Raw genomic sequence first — 20371 nt, 5'->3', positions numbered from 1 at the left:
TGCCCATTCCTGGGTGTGATCTATAACTCATGACAATTCTATGCAGTATACCAGAAGTGTGAGAGAATTTAATACAGTGTAAAACTGCAGAAAGAAAGTCCTTTCTCAGCAAATTTTATTTGGATTGTAGAAATGACTGCATTTCTAGATATAACAGTACCCTCTTCATATGCAGGCTTTATTGAACTTGAGACTGCAAACTGTGAAGGTTGGTATGTCCATGTTGAATAGAGTGCTACTTGCCAATGTTATAGCTGGCTGACATGGTCCCTTTTGGTCACTAACACTGCTTATTATCTGAAGAACACTGATATTAGTACTAATACTGGCACCCTGCATTTTTTTTTTGTAGCTGTGATTTTATTGACCTACAACTGGTTAGAGTCCAGCTGTGGCTGTCATAAATTTTGTTTTTTGTCCCCTCTTAACTTCACTACTATACTGTCTGCTAACCTCAGCCACCACTCTGCATGGCTGTGCTGTTCTGCTCACTCTAGTGCCACTTACATTAAGACTGTTATGGCTGGTCATTAAATGGGTGCTACAGAATGTGGGTATCAGCATGTATGTCGTGGATTCAGGTGGGTCACACTTCCTGTACTGAACACCTTTAATTGAACAATGAGACATTCAGATGAATTATGTTCATAGGTGTTTACTAGACTAATGACCACAAGGGCTTTTGTAAACCTAGCCATGCATCCCAAATCTCTGTTAAGTTCTGGTACCATTGATGAATGTAAGCAGGGACTTGGGAGATGACCCATTTACAGGTTGCTTGTGTCCATTAGAGACCTGGGTGCCAAGCCAGGGATGAATTTCTTGTTTCCCATCCAACTGTCCAAATTGCACTTCAGTCGGGTTAGGAAGGAACTCTGCTTCACGTGGATGGGATGCTTGTTCCAGACACTTTCTGTATATATACCTGGTTTGTGCTTCTACATGTTCATACCGCATATGAGATGAGCTGTTGAACACCTTAATTTTATGTGAGAGCCGAGATATGTTGTGGGATCTGTATTGTCATCCTGAGATCTGTTAGATGACCAAATGTTAGTCCTGTTTGTGCTTGCCTGGGGAGCCAATAGAAATTGGAAGCCTGTATCTGGAGATTGGGTGTCTACACTGCTCAGCTTGCTGCCATGGTGACTCCCACAAGAGCAAATAGGTAAGAATTTGATGAGAATGCAAGTAAAAGTGATAACCTAATGAATGACAAATTTCTTTGAACAAAATTCATAACTGCAAAACAAAGTCTAAAAATTCAAATGCATGTAATTATTTAGTGACTTCAACCCTCAGCGATTTGCCAGAAAACCATAAATTTTATGAGGAACAGACCAAACATATGAGGCAATAATCTGGACATTCTGTGAAAATCTGAACAGTTGAGAGCTTTAATCAAACTTGATGAAAGGTAGATGTAACAGATCTGAGCTAATGGCATAGAGATTTGTAAAGCAACTTTTTATCTCTGAAACCTTTGGTATAGTTCAAAGGTTTTGCAGGAGATTTAAGTTGCAATTTTAGTGTGTAATAAACAGAAGTAGCAGATACTTCTAAAATGTGAAAATTAGGTAAGACATCATGATATGAGTTTATAAGAGAGGTTACTGGAGTTATTTCATGGGGAAATAGACTTGATCTGGACAGTTTTGCAAACAAATGAAGTCTTTCAGCGGGTTTATATCGGAACATTGAAGGCTGATAAGTCCGAAGCTCACAACTTTGAACTTCAAAACCTCGAAAGCTGATGACATCGAACTGCAGAACGGAGATCACCATAGAGTGCAGGAAGGGAAGGTTTCCCTTTAGTGCACTATAGTGTGATCTCAGAGTTGGTATATTTAAGTAGCGGGGGTGCAGGGGGGCTTGCCCCCGATGTCATCAACTTTTGAAGTTTGCAGTTCGAAGTTGTGAGCTTTGAACATCTGATATAGACCCCCCTCAGCTGGTTTGCCGAGTTCAGCTAAGGAAGTATTAGTGAAATAGTAATAGTATTTGTGACTGAGCTTTTTTGTTAGTATTGGTGAAATAGTAATAGTATTTGTGACGGAGATTTTTTGCTACACAGGGATGATATCTTGTATCGCTGTACATCTGTACACAATTAACTATGTAAATATGCTTGTGTTTATCACTGCTATAACTGTTTAAATTTGCATTTGTTTATTATTGTATAAATTTTGTATTTGTCAATATGCTGTGGAGTTTTTCTCCCTGGGCCTCCGCTAAAAATGGGCCAACAACTCAGGTAAATAGATGTAAAATAAATGTACTGCAGACCGAACTATTTGGAATGAACTGCCTTTTTTTTAAAACTTTATTTATTGTAAAGAAAGCTGGGTTATGTTGTATTGAAGTAATCCCGGGTGGACTGAGCAGAAGTGGTGGCGGCCTTATGATTGACATGCCAAATGACAGTGATATTGTATGCAGATGAAGCATGACTGACTGCCATAGATATTTGACAGTGACATCATGCATATATTGGTTGTTGATTGACATGTAGAAATCACTCCTGTACATGCTCCTGACACTGAGAGGCTCCAGAGCTAAATGAACTAAATGCTGCAGATTAAACTGTAAGTTCTAAGACATTTCCCTTTGGGCAATTAATCTATTTAAGATGAGGTGGAGTGATGGCGCACTTTTAAAAACGCATTGTTTCCCACAGGATGTTCCTGATAAAGTAGCATTTCACACCATATAGATAAAAAGATTGCCAAATTCCGGTAATAATGGCCACACAGGTAAAAAACGCACTCTCCAAAGTTAAGAATACAGCATCCATGGGACCAGATGACATCCCGGGCTGTGTACTACATGAACTACAAAATGAAATGGCACCTCACCTAAGTGTCATGTTTAAACAAAGACATTGGCAACCTTAAAATACTGGACCCCACCCAGTTTGGGTTTGTGAAGGGGAGATCTAGTCTCCTGAGCCTTATTGACTTCTTTGAATCAGTCTCCAGAGCCGTGGATGAGGGTAAGGCAGTCCACACAGCCTATCTAGACCTTGCCAAGGCCTTTGACACCATCCCCCACCCTGGAGTCATAGATGAACTTACTAAGCTGGGCATTAATCCCTACATCACTTGATGGGTTGCCAACTGGCTTAATGACAGAGCCCACTCTGTAAAAGTAGCTGACTCCAAATCCAGCTCCAGACAAGTGGAGTACCTCGGGGACCTCTCTTGTTTGGCATCTACTTCTCTGAAGTACAGGCAACACTAATACTCTGGCTAACAAAGTTCACAGATGACTGCAAACTGGGAGCCATTATTGAATTCCCAAAAGCTCAAGCTCAATGCCAAGAAATGTATAGTTATTCCCTTTGGGAAAAAATCATGTACCCGTGAATTATCACATAGGTGGCAGTGCACTAAACACAAAGTGTGATAAGAGACTTAGGGACACAGGTGGACAGTGGTCTCACCTTCAATAACCACATCGCCACAACAGTCAAGAAATCCTATGTGGCACACCTCATCACTAAGGGCTTTTCATCCAGAAAAAAGGAGGTCATTGTCTCACTGTACTCATCCCTCATTAGACCCATTATAGAATACAATGCCCCATTTGGTATGTACCTCTCAAGACATCTGCAACAACTGGAAAGGCCACAGAAATAGAAATACCTCACTAAAAGAATCACAGGCCCAAAGCAGATGCCCTATGCTGACCGCCTTAAACTCCAGCTATACTCAGTCTCATATCGTCTACTCCAAGGCAATCTCTGCTTAACATACAAGGCCATGTCAAACCCAGAGCTGTTGGACATGCTACACACAAAGAAATCCCAATCCCTCAGAGCCACATGCTCCAGGGATCTAAATCTTGTCATCACAATAAACAAAACATGCTGGAGGGATAGGTTCCTGACCCAGAGACTTCCCAGACATGTCAAGCAGAGCGCTTCTTTGGCCCTCTTCTAAAGGAACCTTGATGTTTGGATGGGAGAAAGAAAATTCACCCTGGGGATCATGTCAGTCGCTCTGCTAGACAAGGGTCCAGGGAAGTAAATGGTGTGGGAAGAAATAGCCAGGAAATTGTTATGGCTAGGCTTGTATAGGCCCTAGTGCCGATAGCCTAGTACCAACCTATGAACCTATAAAAGCATGCATCCTGCCCTTTGAAATGCAGGTCAGCCTTAGCACTTGGCATACAAGGGAAAATGCATTTTATAAAATGTATTTTCTGTATCCGGAAAAAAAAAAACAGGCAATTCCTTCATTTTACTTACTTGTAAGTTACCAGAGAACTGGACAGTAGCTACTGAAGGATTTGCTGCTGGTATACAAAACCTGAGGAAATGTCTAAATTCAGCAATAATTACATACATGATATCATTCTTGAAATCATTTGGGATTCTGCCATAGGAGAAAAACTGTAGTGTGGCTATAAGGCATCCCTTGTTGCTCATAGCTCGTCCTTCGCTTGGAAGTGTAGAGCAAAGAAATGCAAACGTAAAAGTGGTATGCTGGTTAAACACTTCTGGTAAGAGACAAGATTTGTATATTTATTTCTGTAGTAAGTCAGTTCACAAATAAATTTGATGGCTGAAATACTTTTTCCGTTTCTCAAGGTGGACAAGTGAGTGCTTTTGTCTTTGTTTTTTATTTTTTTAGTTTTAGAACAGCAAAATGCCAAATGCATGTTTTCAATGAAAAAAACGCATCTGCCTACTGGTATTCTAAACTGTGCAACATTTCTTCTTTCTTTTAACCACTATAGCTAGATTCTTTCTGATTTTGTAATTGGATAAATTAGATTTAATACATGTAGAACCATTATATCTTTCTGTATACGGGATGAATATTCACGCAGGTGGTGCGGTCATCCCCTCGAATATTCTATTCACTTAGATTCATTATTATTATAATCATTATTATTATTTATATTCATTCACGTCACTGGGTGTTAGGTGGTGGGTGGGGTTTAGGCAGAACTTGCTACTGTGCATCCGAAAAGTTACTTCAGTACAGCGTAACCAAAAGCTCAGCTTCAAACTGGAAAGTTGGCTGCAGAGACGAGAGACGCTTTGTTACAAAAATACAGTAGTATAGTACTGTATATACATATATACATACACACACACATGCATGTGCACACATGCACATAAACATATGGGTATTTATGATATAGATAGAAAGAAAGATATACATATTTAGTGAACCATGGCTCATCAAAAAAGTTGTATAGACTCCTGATCTGAGCAATAGCTGAGACTGGTTCCTGCAAGGCGGAAAGTTCTCCACTTTCCAGCTCTGTCCCCTAAATGGGATTTACCGTGGGTTCAAAATGAAGGCAAGTCGTCTTCTGCCCCTTCCTGACTGTTGCTGAGACATGATTCTTTAAACTGCTACATGACTATATTGAAGGGTCCCATATATACACACACACACACACACACACACACACACACATAAGAAACATGTAAATAGGGGAAGCATGAGTTCCAAAGTTTTTATGTAAGCAAACAGGACGTATCCCCAGCCTGATGAGGCCATCTAACTATTAAACATGAAAGAGCTTATTGATGATATAGTCTGTCTATTTTAATAAAACTTTGAACACTGCGCTTCCTGTTTTTCCATTTATGATTATTATTATTATTATTACATATATATATATATATATATATATATTTTTTTTTGTAACACATTGCTGGACTTTATAAAGTATGTCAGGATTGTTTATTTCCTGCTCCTCCAGCAGAATTTATATATTAAGAGACGTTTGTGACATTTGAAGCACATGGCTTGACGGCATCACTTTTATATCCATTTGGTGGCCTGTAAGCCTTTTGAGAGGCCATCCACATTGCGGTGAGTACAGCCAAACCGCTGTAGTGTTGTGTGAGCTTCCAACAGCTGTAGCTCACTCAATACAGTTCTTGTCTCCTCATTTTTGTAGTATTTTCACAATTCTTGGCTTTGGGCATCTGTTCAGGTTTGAACTGTTATGCAGACTCCTAAGATGATTATGGACACCAAGGATTTTATGAAGTTTTGGGACCAACACTATAGGCTCGTCGGACCGGCTTTTGACTCCTATTCCACTCTGCCTAAAGCTATATCTTTACTACTTCCTGTATTTCATTTATTTATTTATTTTTTTATATTTGTTTACCGGGATCGCCCGACTGGGCATAAAACCCTTTTTCATCAGAGGCCCGTGGAAAAAAAGCTCCATTGTTAGTAAACTATTTTGTTAGTAGAAAGAAAAAAAATAGTAACAGACATTCATAACAGTAAAAAGACTAGAACAGAATAAATTGATCAAGTGGGAGACAAGACCAGTAATCATGTATAACAATGCTTCTAGAAGACCGTTCTTACAGTAATAGCAGGTAGTGACATTGTATACAATAAGAGTGGAATTACGATACTTAGTCTTGTATACAGGTAGCATAGCAAACTGAAGACTTAAAATCTGGCAGATATTAACAGTGAGAAAAAAAAGCAACATACGGTAGTCATATAGCTTAAATTCAATGCTCATTATATATGCAATTAAAATTTTAAAATCAGCTAGTTCCATGGTTTGGGTTACCCATGCCCAGCACATGTACAAGTCCAGGAATTGGTGAAGTGGGCTTTAATGTGATGCTTCACGTTTTTTAAGCTAGCTATAGTTCTAATTTAATGTGGTAAGGCATTCCACAGTTTAGCAATGTAGTAGGAGTACAGAGAGTCACCTGAGCTATTTTTACTCCTGGTTACTTCAATTAGAGCTTTATTAGTGGATCTTAGTGGACGGGTACTTATATGGGGATTGAGAAGGCCTTGTAGAGCTGGTGTTTTTTCAGGTTTAGAGTACATTTGGTGAGCAGTAGAGAGTTGCGTGAGAATGAGTTGGTAGGGTAGTTCTAACCAAGATAGTTGTCTTAGGCCCTTACAATGATGGGTTCTAGGAGGACAGCTAGTGGAAAATTCAGCTATCTTATTACAGCAGGCATCTAGCTTGCTTGGGTCTGATTTGGAGAGGTTGGTAAGGATGGGTAAGGCGTATAGGAATGTTGACAGAAGATGAGTTCTGGCTGTGGTTATTCTGAATTTTGTGGTTAGGTAATTTTTGCATCTGTATAAAGTACCTATTTTCTTGTGTACTTTTTTTACAGTCTGGGCAATGTGTAAGTCGAACTTCAGATTTTGATCAGTAACAACACAGAGAAGTTGGGTGAATGGTACTTGTTCAATCAAAGGCTTATTACTGGATGTGATGTTGAAGTAAATGGATTGGGTTTTGATTCTTTCTTTCTGACTCTGTATTCTCCAAGGCTTTATGTTAACTTTCTGTGCATTCAAATCACCTTCAGTTAGACGAAATGGGGTTACCCAGCCTCCCTGAAACTTGAGGTCTTTAGTGATCATTTGGAAAAAACAGCAAACAATTTTTTGTGCTAAAATAGACATCACTTTTGCATTTTGTTTTCTGAATACTCATCTGTGAAAGTTTCTGGATAATCATCTCTAGCAAAGCTACAGGTTTGCCTAAAGTGCTTTTCTTGTAGGTTTCTGCCTTTCTCAAACTGTCAACTTTAGTCAAGATGTTTACTGTGCCATTCAGGAAGATTCTTCTTTTCTGTATACAATGTATACATAGACAACTGCTGAGCTATCTTATCCAAAACAGCTTACTCGCCAACACTCAACATGGTTTTAGACCATTTCACAGCACCACCTCTGCCCTCCTGTCTTTTTCTGATGCTATTAACAAAAATCTTTCCTCAGCCCTCTTTATTGATCTCTAAAGCCTTTGACATGGTAAACCATCAGCTACTCATAAACATACTTGCATCCTTTTCTCTAGATAATCTGGCTATACAATGGTTCCAATCTTATCTAAATGATAGACAACAGGCTGTCCTATGGCAAAACAACATATCAACCCATCTTCCCATTACCCTTGGTTCATAGATAGGTAGGTACTAGGCTATTAGCCCTAGGGCCTATATAAGCCTAGCCAAAATTGTACCCTGGCTTTCGCCACCCAAGAAAATTATTTTCCTGTGCCCATGTCGAGCAGACCACCTTGTGGTGTTCCACATTAGGACCTCTCCTATTTTCAATCTTTATTAATGACCTGCACTCAATCATTCCACATGCTACCTGTATTCAATATGCAGACTATTCCACATTAGTATGCACAGCTACTTCCCCCTCTGATCTACAGACTCTAACCCAAAATGTGTTTAACATAGTTGAAAACTGGCTCCTTAACCGTCAACTCATATTGAATCCTAAGAAAACAAAATTACTACTATTGTAGCCAACCTGTAGGTCCTCCCCACTTACTTTTACTGTTTAGTCAAACAACGGCACCATCATATCTCCTGATCCCTCCACCAAACTATTAGGGGTATTAATTGATAACCTTAAGTTTGGTGTGCATATTAACTATACTATAAAAATACTCAAAAAGCTTAGCTCTCTATATAGAATTATTGCTCGCACCCACTTACTCTCTACCCTCCTTTATGCCTCCCCCATATTTACAAATTTGAGTAAAAATGACCTTAAACTGGCAAGCTACTATAATAACATTGCTAGATTTGTCACTGGAACAGAACCCACCACTGTCAACTTGAGTCAACTAGGATGGTTAGAATTGCCTACCCAACTACAATACAAAGTATAATTGCCCATAAAATTCTTTACCAACCTGATAACACTACCATACTTAATAACCTTATCACCTCATACAACAACCTTAAGACCCTATGCTCATCCAACAGACCACTAGTACAAATAGTTAAAACCAACAACAGAGCCAGTGGCTCCTTGTTCTCTAACTCTGTTGGCAAAACCTGGAACTTACTGCCTACTGATCTCACTTTGGTTTCCTCAATAACCCTATTCAAAAATAACTTTAAACAGTACTTCAAATCATGTTGACTATGTCCCTGTACTTACCCTGACTAACGCTCTCCTATATCCCTAGGTTCAAGGATACTTTGTTGTTGTACTAAGATTGAATGTTTGTTAGCCCATGAACTGTGTATGCTTTAACATGGCAGACCTTATGTCATTGTATATGTTTAGTCTAGTGTATTATTCAAATTAACTCACTATATGCATCTTTCATGTATAATGATGTACATTCTATGTCTATGGTTGGCACTTTTCTCCCCGGGCCTCTGCTGAAAATGGACATATATCCAGTTGGACTAGCCCAGTCAACAAATGTAAAATAAATAAATAAAATAAATCTTTTGACACTCTTATTTAGCTAGTCAGTCACTTTTTTATTACTCGCACAGAAGTACTGTTTTGGCTTTTATATGCATGCAACACATTTAGCATATATTTTTTTAATAGTATAATTATATTGATACATTATGTTTGACTCTGCTTTTATAATGTACATTTGCCACTGATTTTTGTGTATGTTTACACCTGGACTGGACCTGGTTGAATTTGTGCTCTAGCCAGATAAAATAAATAAATCTTAGCATTTTCTTGTTTTACCCCCACAGATGCTCTCTGCATGATGCCCCCACTCTGTCAAAAGTTTTCTATACCCTTTTTTTGTCGACCTGTTTTTTGTTGAATGTCTTGCTTTATTACAGACACCTTGTGGATTGTTGACCAGTGTAAGGCAATACCTATCATTGAGGAGTTTCAGGGTGAAAGTACTGTGACTGGGAGCCATTTGGCTTTTGTAGTAGTGGAGCAATTATGTACTAAGGACCTGGCCAGATGAATAAATCTCAGAAGCTTTATTTTCCATAGCTTGAATTGCTGAGATATTTTGACTGGATAGTAGAGCTGTAATAAGAAGAACATGCTCAACCCATAGAAGTTAAACTTCAATGGCAGTAACTTGATGAGCCTCTTGAGTAAGTAGATCAGAAAATTGGTAGGCTACCTTAAGTTGAAACTAGTGAGTTGAGGTGATGATGATAGCAGTGTCCACTCGTATAATACCCAGATGTTTATGTTGCCTTGTGAAATGTATACTGTCTTTACCTTTTTATCTCCTTTATGTTGTGTTTCTTCTTTCAGGATGAATAACAGCACCCTCCAACCTTTTCTTCTCTGTTGCTTTCATTCTGAAAAGGATACACCAGCGCACATTTTATTTCCAGTCTTGAATTTTTTCTTATAAGTGTCTGTTGCCTAGAGTTTCCCTTTATTTTTTGCTGCACACTGGCAGAAGTCAGTTTAGAACTGTGCCCAGGCGCTATCTCTTCCTGTTTCACTGACTGGTGAAATATTTGTTACTGGCAAGTTTTTCCAACTCAACACTCACCTGCTGCTTAGAATTTTCCATTTCAGGGGCTTTCTGGCATATAGTGACAGAAAAGTTTAGAATTCCACAAGGCTGTACATTTCATAGTTCCTAATTTCGTTCTTAGAACACTCTCTGTGAATGATCCTTTCACTTCATTATGCTCTCTGCTTTGCAACACTTTTAGGCTACAATGACCTGTGTCTTGTTTTCTTTGTAACACTTTCAAGTTGCCTTATTTTACCGTGCAACTCCGTTTCTACTTGACCTGCTCTTGCAGGCTACTCTGACATAGATGTAGTTTGGCATCTGTTTCAGTAGTGAAGGTTGTTCAGTCTTTTGCTCACTCACTGTCTCTCTCTTTCTCTCACAAATGTTTCTGCGTTTAGGGCTCCCTAACACTGTATCTTGATCTTTGCTGGAGTCGCACCATGTAATGACTGTATCTGGTTGTTGAACATCCTCCTTTTTCCCCAAGTTAAGCAGAGGTTTATCTGTAGGTTTAGTCACTTCCTGGTTCTCATCCTCACACTTTTAAGGAAATCTATCAAATGAATTTTATTCCTTCCATTGCTTCCGAAGTTTTCAAAGTGGTGAAAACCTTTCCCTATTATCTCATGGATTAATGTTGATAACTTCAGCAAAAAGGATGAACTACCTCCCCAAACAAAAAGTTTGCATTGCTAGCGGAGTAATAGAACATTTTCTTATCTCCACGAATGTATGCTACTTCAATTGCTTTATTAAGGATTTTATTTTTTACATGCATTGTGCTGTTTTACCAGTGTGCCTGAACCTAGTAGTTCTTAATGTTAAAGGTATTTTTTATTTTCTCTTTTGGTTAAATAGTTGGGACTCGTTGGTATAATATTTTTTTTTTGTTTTCTAACCATTAACTGATTGTTTGTTTTTACTAGACTTGTACTTCTCTTTCTTGCTGTAACCTTCAGTAAAATTAATGTGGAGCTTTTCTCCCTGGGCCTCTGCTGAAAATGGGCCTTGTCCCCAGTCATACTATAACTTTTTCTTTCCAGTAGGACAGTAATAGAATGCAGTCTCAACCATTCTAACATGTAATTTACCACATTCTATAGGTATATAATATCATTAGCCTAATTTTCAGGTTCTTATTAGATGACCGAAGACGCATTCTATCTAATGCATCTTGGTCAAACTTAAAACAACAAAAAAGCAAAATAGTGAAGCAGCAAGCAAATTCTTTCCCAGGGAAAGAATTCACTTTGCTGCTTCCGTTACTTTGCCATTTTCGGCACTGTAGTGCGATGTCAGAGTTGGTATATTTAAGTAGGGGTGTGTGGGGGGGAAAGCCCCCCACTTTATGTATTGTTTCAATTTTTGTTTTATTTATTTATTTTTTTCCCTTGGAAAAAAAAAACACTGTTCTGAGCTTTCGAGATTGTAAGCTTTTGCTTACATGGGGTCGATTATTCATCGTTCGCTTTAAGTGTTCGATGATATAATATAGACCCTAATTTTTTGGGGGGGGGGTTAAAGGTCTCAAGATGTGCTTTTAGGTCCTCATTCATGGTCCTATGTTTTAGTGGTGGAACTACCATCAATGAAACCATCAAGATGGCCACTGCCACCATCCCTTTGGCTGCGAAAGTGATGGTCTGCAGCAGCTGTTCTACAGTTGTCATTCATTGAGAGGTATGACTTGTATCTCCCCAAACTCATACACACATTCTACATCACACATGCCTACACTTGATTAGACTCATGGACATGGTCCCCTGTTCACCTGCTCACACATCCATACTCTTGATTTTCTGCCTAACTCCCCTACTCCAACCACCCAAGCAAACATTCTCTCCACTCCCCCTACACACACACACAGGCTTCTGACTCTCTTCATGCCCCTAGACAGCAAACACTGCCCCCCCCACACACACACACACACACACACACACACACACACACACACACACACACTCAACACCACTCACCCGCTATGTCCTAGGTATGGCTTCTTCCATTGACTTCAGAGAGCTATAATTTTTAACTGTCCGTGGTGTGTTACACTGCTGAAAGATCTTCTGAATTGCACAGAAGCATAAATATGTAGCCGGAGGCATTATTATGGCAGGTCACATGGCTAATCCATATTGGCTTCTTCTCTAGACTGCACCATTACCATGTACTGTGGCTGGTGCCACTGCCCTCCATAATGATGTTTCGGCTCATGGAAAATACGTGTAATAGTCGCTGAATCAGAAACTGTTTCCAAAAGGAGTTAAGTTATCTCAATCCTAGGGACTATGCCATGAGGTTTGTTTTAACAATGCATAAGATCCTCTCAGTGAGGACCATTCAAAAGAACCAATAACAAAACAAAGGTTTAAAAACCTTGTATGCACATATAAATCACTGTTTAATACAACCAATAAGAATTCAGCAGTTGTAACAAAACTTATTTCCATTGACATCCAGCATTATCCAACCAATTAAATCGTTTGAGCAAACCTAAGCAACCAAAGAAAAGGGAGGCCGTGGGAGCTCAGGTTGAGAGTGCTTTTACCTTGCATTTGAAGTTGGCAAAGCCATGTCTCCAGACCTGACCTGCTGATGGCATGCTCAGCTAATACAAACTAAAAGCATGTATCTGTGAAATGATACGTAACAGTAATAAACCAAGAGGACAAAACTGGGTCAAATGGAAGAACAAATATAGGCAAACTCAAGAGTAATACATGTGAGCAAACATATGGAAACAGCTTTTTTTCTTCAGATAGTGCTTGATTAAACTCTGACTGGTAACAAATGATGTTACATGCAGGCAGGCTTAATGTCTCTATTCATATCCTTATTTAAGAAGTTACAACACCATGATTTCGTTTTGCAGCACTAAGGAACAGCTTACCACTGACAACCAAACACAAAATTAGAAAGACTTCTCTTTCTACATGTGAATTTTTCTGCCTGTGATATGAGCCACAGCCTAAACAAAAAGACACATTGAGAAGGATTAAAACTGTTTGGCAAAGAGTCACAATTTTACTGTCCTTCACCCATTCTACCTCTTATTACAAATATACAGTGTAGGTTTAATTTAACTTTCATATTGCTGGAAACTTGTAGACACTAGCCAGTACGTTTAACATCAAAATCCAGTTGAATTTCTCTACTGAAGCCCAGGTGTTTATAGTAATTAAATTAGTCTTGTATATTTTTTCTTAGGTTTAGTGACAGCGAAAGATGTTCTAACACTAGAGTGATCATTTTCAGGTATGGCTCTGTTAGAAGTTGGCCTAGAATTGACTAACTGGGAGGAATTTTACAAAAAGAAATCCAGATGCATCTGTCTTAGAAAGAAAGCTTTTCCAGGGGAGAGTGTACTTGTCACGTCACTGATGCATGCCCCCCCCCCGCATGAAGCAGCTGATTATGCTTGGAAGGGGAGACTTTTCATTTTCTTTTGGCATATAGTGGTAGAAACAGCTGCTTTAACTATAAACATCTGTTTAATAAGGTTTATCACTGCTAAACATCTCTTAAATTTCCAATTAAGTCCTGTTTCAATTTGTATGCATGTGAGCATACTTGATGAGAAGCCAATGTTCTAATGCACTCTTTCACTGATGGCTTCACTGATAGTTTCATCAGTTATGTAACTGCTGCCCCTACTAGGTAAAAAAATAATTTTCTGTGCTTTTTAATGGTCTTTTTTTTTTATATCTGTTCTTATGAACTATTTCTTAAAAGTTGAAAGACTTTATACCCTTAATGATATTCCTTAACATGTGTTTTTCTTGGGTGACTTTCAAGCCCATTTAAATGACTTATAAGAATTGTATGTGATGTCGCATCAAACTGATTGCTATTCCATTCAGAGTAATAAGTATATGTTGAGATGGAGTGGAAATAATGCTTACATTGCCAGCAGGGTGTTAAATGTACAAGCCCCATCAGCAGAGTTGTTAAAGTAAAAGCTTTGAATACTACACATGGTAATAGTTCACTTTATATGTAGCTGTGGTTGTGTTTGTTTCTCATTGTAGTGTTTTGTTTTTATGCACATTTTCCTAACTGCATTTTACCTGCAAAGTCTTCGGTCTGTACATCTATCAGACTGAAATATTAGGACACTAAATTAGGTGATCAGGGTCACTCAGTAAGTGTACCTGGACTAAGGGTTGAAATCCCCACTAAAATGTGCCTCAGGTATCCTATAGGGCAGTTTAGAAACCCTTCAGTTCTGCAGTTTAGTAACCCGCTTGGAACAGAGAGAAAAGCACCAACCAAAGAAACTGAGGGCCCCTTACTTGAAGGGCTTATGTAGACAAGTGGTCTTTAATTTCACTCTCATGCTGTGTGACTGGGGTCGAATATGGGGCTCATGTTTCGGATGCCTGTGCAAAAGAAAGTTTTGTAATATCTGTCTTTGGAGCTTTTACATAGCACCTTCACATTTTTATTTGCAAACAGAGAGATTGTTAACAGTGGATAAAATTATTTCTGAATGCAACCTTTCAAATGCATTCTAAATTCATATTGTTTTTTTTTTTCACTAGCCCATTTGACTCTGGAGAGAATTATTCATATTATGGAACAACGAACAAGTTTTCTTTGGGAAGCAGGAAAGCATCTGTATACAGCTGGACTCCACCAAACAGTCCTAATTTCAGAGAGAAATATTATATTGTAAGTACAATAGTATTACATTATAGGTATTTTCATGGTAATAATACTACCAAAAGGAATGAGAGAAGTTGTTGGGAAGGCTAGAATTTTTAATGTGTTCCTTGAAAGATGAAAAGTTCATGGTTAAATTTTGTTAAATCCTGGGATGGCTGGTGGAGCTAACTCTGATGTGCAGGGATATCAGTCTAGTAAACTAGAAATTGATTAGTGGCTTGGGTGCTTAATATAGCTGGTGGGATGTGGATGACCCTCTCTGGTGGAGATGGCAGGGTAGATCTGAAAAAAGATCAGTGCAAGCCAAGCTAAACAAGAAACCAATATACAAAACTAGCTTGGAATGTTGCAAGCAACCAAAATAAGGTGAAAAACAAAAATGAAGGGACAGCCAAAGGTAAAAGGTTGACTCTTTATTACCACATAAAGATTAAGTGCTTTCGTCCCTAAAGAACTGGGACTTCAACAGAACAAACTAAAACAATTAACATAATGAATACTTGAAATAAGAACATGTGATCACTGGTTTAATTAATTTCAATTAGAAACAGTTCTTTAGGGACGAAAGCTCTTAACCTTTATGTGGTAATAAAGTGTCCGGCTTTTACCTTTGAATGTACCTTCATTTGTGTTTTTTTACCTTATTTTAGTCACTTGCCACATTCCAAGCTAGGTTAGAACTGAACACATACAGCTACAACCCCCCCCCCCCAAGGAAAAGTTGAATTGTTATATGCATCCTGGATGTGGGCTTCTGGCTTACCAAGTCACTACCTGATGCTGTCCTTCATTAACAAGTGTATTGGAATGTTCACTTGTAGGAAGAAGGCTTTGTAGGTCTCTGTGATGAGGTGGGCAGCTGGTTTCACCACCCAACTGGTAGAGTTAGGCCTTGCAAATGCCCTTGTTGCTCCAAAATGGCATCTCCACACCTGTTCTATACTGTATTGAGATACTTCCCTACAATGGGGGATCATTGGGCAGAGTTGGGAGGAGATCTGATGTTCAGCTGGCATGATGTCAAAAAGCACTTGGGGGGGGGGGGGACTCCATGTTCAGCCAGACACTTGCCAGCCACCATGCAACTAGATGCTTTCACCTGTAATAGCCCAGAGGTCTTACCCACCTTTGGTACTTGCATGTCCTGCTAAGTGTGTGAACTAGTGATCAGGTGAGACTGGGTCCATGACCAGAGCAGGGCACACGAGCAGGAGGACATGTATGGACATTGTCTATGTCAAGTACCTTTTCATTCCTTATACTGCCTTACTCTCCCTTTTTCACTTACTTTCTTATTTCTATCAAATTTTCTTCCCTGACTGTCTCATTAAATATACCATAAGCCTGTTTTTCCCACACTTCATATTGCATTTTCTGCTTGTGCTGTATTAGTCTAACTTACCTTTAATTTCTCTACAAACTGTCTAAAATTTCTATAAATATTAGATGATTGTCATATAACTTGTATCAATTATTTACCAATGTTTTTATATTATCGCTAATTTATTATAATTTTAATTGTGTTCATTTGGGTTTCCTTTGGAATGTGGGAGAAAACTAGAGCACCCAAAGACCTGCAGTAGGTGGATTGATCAGTCAATCATGCAAAAGTGTGGTATGAAAGAACAGCCTTGGCAAGACTAGCCACCTGGCGAATTGATCCTTGGCTCTAGATGATTGCACTGTTGAAGTGACACCCCAACCCCATGTGACAAAATGAGTAAATGGGTTGTGGATGGATAGATGTAAGTAACTAGTTTACATTTATGATCCAGTACAAACCTAAACTCATACCTTTACATTGTAAAATTCCTACCTGAAATAAATACACTTATCAAACTATTTTAATGTGGGGGATTTTACCCCTCATACACGTCTAATGTGTGGGTCTCCCTCACACCCATAACTAACATTTTATTAATTTAATTTATGTATTTATTTATTTTCCTGAATTTAACTAGAGCACTGATCACAACTGACCAATTTCAGTCTCAGCATGGATAAAGTTAAAAAAAAATATGCAGATGTGCAATATAACATTTAAAGGTATATAGTGTAATAGAGAGAACAGATGTGCAATATAACATTCAAAGGTATATAGTGTAATAGAGAACAGATGTGCAATATAACATTCAAAGGTGTATATAGTGTAATAGAACAGATGTGCAATATAACATTCAAAGTTATATAGGGTAATAGAGAGAACAGATGTGCAATATAACATTCAAAGTTATATAGGGTAATAGAGAGAACACTGCAAATTGGAAAGAAAAAATTCACAGTAAAGACAGCACAAACTCCACAGCTGCACATTCAAGAAGGGAAATTAAACCACAAGTATGGTATAACTGACATGCCACAAGTAGACTAAGCATAATTTGATTACAAAAACATTTGAATGTAGCAAAAGAAACTTGTAACCAAACCTATAGTTTTCGTACATGTCACCTCTGCTGATGCTAAGCTGTCAAGGTTTCCTGTGCACTTCAAGTCTGCAAATGCCCTGCCTCCAGCCTCCAAGGGTCTCATCAAGCTTTTTCTACCAAACGCACTTTATCATCCTGAACTTTATACATTTCCTAATGATGTGTTAGAGTTGAGTTTCTTAGCTGACCGGTATTTATAATGTACAAGAGCCTCCAGCAGTCACTGATTTCACATAATTTTATTACATATATCGCAGAGCTCTGGTTTTACACACTACATTTAGTGAGACTGTTTGATACTGAAACTTTTTTCAATAAGTTTCAAAATGAGACATGGCTAGCCATTTGATGGTGTAAAAATTAGCATCTGCGTGATTAGGTCACATTGACTAATGTTGCCAAAAATGGCCATAGGTATTTTCTAGTGATAAGTAGGTTGAGGATCTGGCCTACTTCAACCTATGTCAGGACCAGTTCTAACAGTGGGAGAGGCCTGTTGTCCTGCATTGGCCAGTGTGTGCCCACCATAAAACGCAACAGGCCTGGGTCAATAACCTACCAGCTGGCCAGTTGCTCAGTTTGGGTTACCTGGGATAGCTTTGAGTGAAAGATGGGCATAAAACCAAACAACCTGCTAAACGAGAAAAAGGATTGCTTCATTGAGTATAGGTTCACTGACGGGACGAAGCTTTGAAGTGTGTGATATGATGATAAGCAGGAGGCTTGACATCCTGTGTAACCAGAGCTCAAATGGAAGGCCAGTGCAGCAAACTCATTTGGCTTGAGATTCGGAATCTACTACTCGGGGGGAGGACAGACTAAAATAGTGTTGGAATTTTGGTGAGGGAGAGTCTCAAGACATTGAAGAATATAATCAGAATTAGTGATAGACTCACACCAGTCAGACTTCTGTGTAAAGATAGTACTTTTCGTAATCAGCAAGGTAAAGAGTGCATTCAGTCACCCATTGCAGGATCTAAGCAGAGCAACATGGGTTGATGTTGATGATGGGGGACCTTAATGCTGATATCAAAACAGACAGAACAGGATATGAGGACTACCTGGGTCCACATGCATATGTGGCAAGAAGGAGACTCCACTCTGGACTTCTGTCTGGCAAATGGCTTGATGATGGCCATCACAAGAGTGGCCAATGTGCACATCAGGTAGACTTCCTCCTTGTAAGGAAAGGCCACGGGGGGAGAAACTGAGTAGAAATTGAGATTGCAAAGTCATCCCTAGTGAAACAGCCCACAGCATATAACAGTGGTGTTCACAATCAGCTGAAAACTCTAGTCAGAGAAGGCTGTAGGGTCAATAGATACTATGTTGAAGACCTGGAAGATGACTGGAGTGCAAATACAACAATTCAAGGAAATACTCAGGGTTCTAACACATCAGGAAGAAGATTAAGTTAGTGGACTGGAAGAAGAATGGTAGCTTCTCAAAACAGCATGTACGAGGACTATAAAGACACAGGTTTACTATAATTTTTCTGATCGCATTTCATGTGATTTACATTAGTGCGAAACTATCGATTTGGTAGAATCAGAAAAATGAATGCCGAAATGTAGAAATTTACAACAGAGAATGCAATACAGCATTTGCTGTTGTGAATTTCTACATCTTGATGCGGATTGCACTGTAGTGAGAATCAGGAAATGTACCCTTTCCTTCTCTATAGTGCGATCCCAGAGTTTATATATCTAAGTAGCAGGGAGTGAGTGGGGGGTGCCGGGGGGTTGTCCTCTGCAAACATGCTCTTTACTGTGCAACGCACAGTAATGGTTTGCAGAAGTGTGGTGAATGTTCAAATTATGTTGAATTTGAACATTCACCACTTCCAAGTTCGAGATTTTTGTAGTTCGCTGTAGTGAATTTTCATTTTTACGCTTCGTAGAAACGATAATTCACCTACAGTGAAATCAACAAAACGATAGTAAACTGAACAGATATGTGGCTAAGCCAGGTATGGAAATAAGGTACATAAAAGCTGATGATGGATACATTAGTCCAGGAAGTCAACAAAAGAAAGGAGTGCAGGGAAAAAGTGGGCGATAGAAAAGATGGACCAGGCCCAAGCCAATAAGGATTACTGGTTGGATAGCAAAAGCTAAAAGACCAGTCACAATAAGCAAAGAACAAGGTATCCCAGACACTCTACCAACTTCTGGAAAATGATTCTGTAGATGGCACAAAAACTATGAAGTTGCAAGGCAAGGACAGAAAGTTAAAGAAGATGGTCATTAGGCATTCTTCATAAGGGATGGCAACAACAACCTACTGAGCAATTTACATGATATCAAAGGCAAATGGAAGGAGTACTTCCAGAGCTTTTGAATGACAAAAGCACCAAAGAAGCTGTACTGCCCCAGACACAGCCTATGATGAAAGAGGAAAAATATGAAGTCAAGGAAAGCAGCACACGCAGATGAGATCATAGTTGATATGATCAAGATGTTGGGTGAGTTAGGGGAAAAATGGCTTCTGAGGATAAATCATAGCAATGTGGAGAAAAAGCTGTATCCTGGATGACTGGGGAATAAACATTTTAGTGCCAGTGTACCATGGGACATTCACAACTGTGGGCAGTATAGAGGTATCAGACTTACTGATACATTCCTCGAAAGTGCTGGAGAGGGTCATTGATAGACAAATACATAGAGCGGTAGAAAGTAAGATGGGAGAAGAGCAGCTTAGATTCAGATCAGGATGTAACACAATCAGCCCACTGTTTGCAGTAAAACAGATAGTTGAGAATAAGCTACAGATAAGGATGAAGTCCAACTGAGCATTAATAGACTTGTAGAAAACACGTGGCAAGGTTATAAGAAAGGTGATTTTGGGTAGACCTGACATGGTTTGATGTTCTGGAAACTTTGGTAGAATTAGTACAGGCTTTGCACAAGAACCTAATGACACAAGTATGAACAGTGTACAGATTCTCAGAGGGTGTTCTGGGGAAAGGGGGTAACTGTATCAGGGTTCAGCACTGAGCCTACTGCTGTTCATATTGGTGATGGACTACATTAACAAACAGGTCAGAG

The 20371-nt window shown here is 39.0% G+C and overlaps 1 protein-coding gene across 6 annotated transcripts in view; it reads left to right on the top strand.

The window, feature by feature from the left end:
* RIPOR3 (RIPOR family member 3) overlaps positions 1-20371 on the top strand; it is an 856049-nt gene that overhangs the window by 432415 nt on the left and 403263 nt on the right. For all 6 annotated transcript variants that reach the window (XM_044089954.1, XM_044089953.1, XM_044089949.1 and 3 more), the window contains one exon: positions 14775-14904. In XM_044089954.1, the coding sequence (XP_043945889.1) occupies positions 14775-14904 (130 nt within the window). The remainder of the gene's footprint in view (positions 1-14774; positions 14905-20371) is intronic.

Source organism: Protopterus annectens, chromosome 12.part0 (genome assembly GCF_019279795.1).
Source record: "Protopterus annectens isolate FY-2018-M chromosome 12.part0, PAN1.0, whole genome shotgun sequence".
NCBI lineage: Eukaryota > Metazoa > Chordata > Ceratodontiformes > Protopteridae > Protopterus > Protopterus annectens.
Note: the sequence above shows the minus strand (reverse complement) of the source record. Positions and strands in the feature narration are given on the sequence as shown.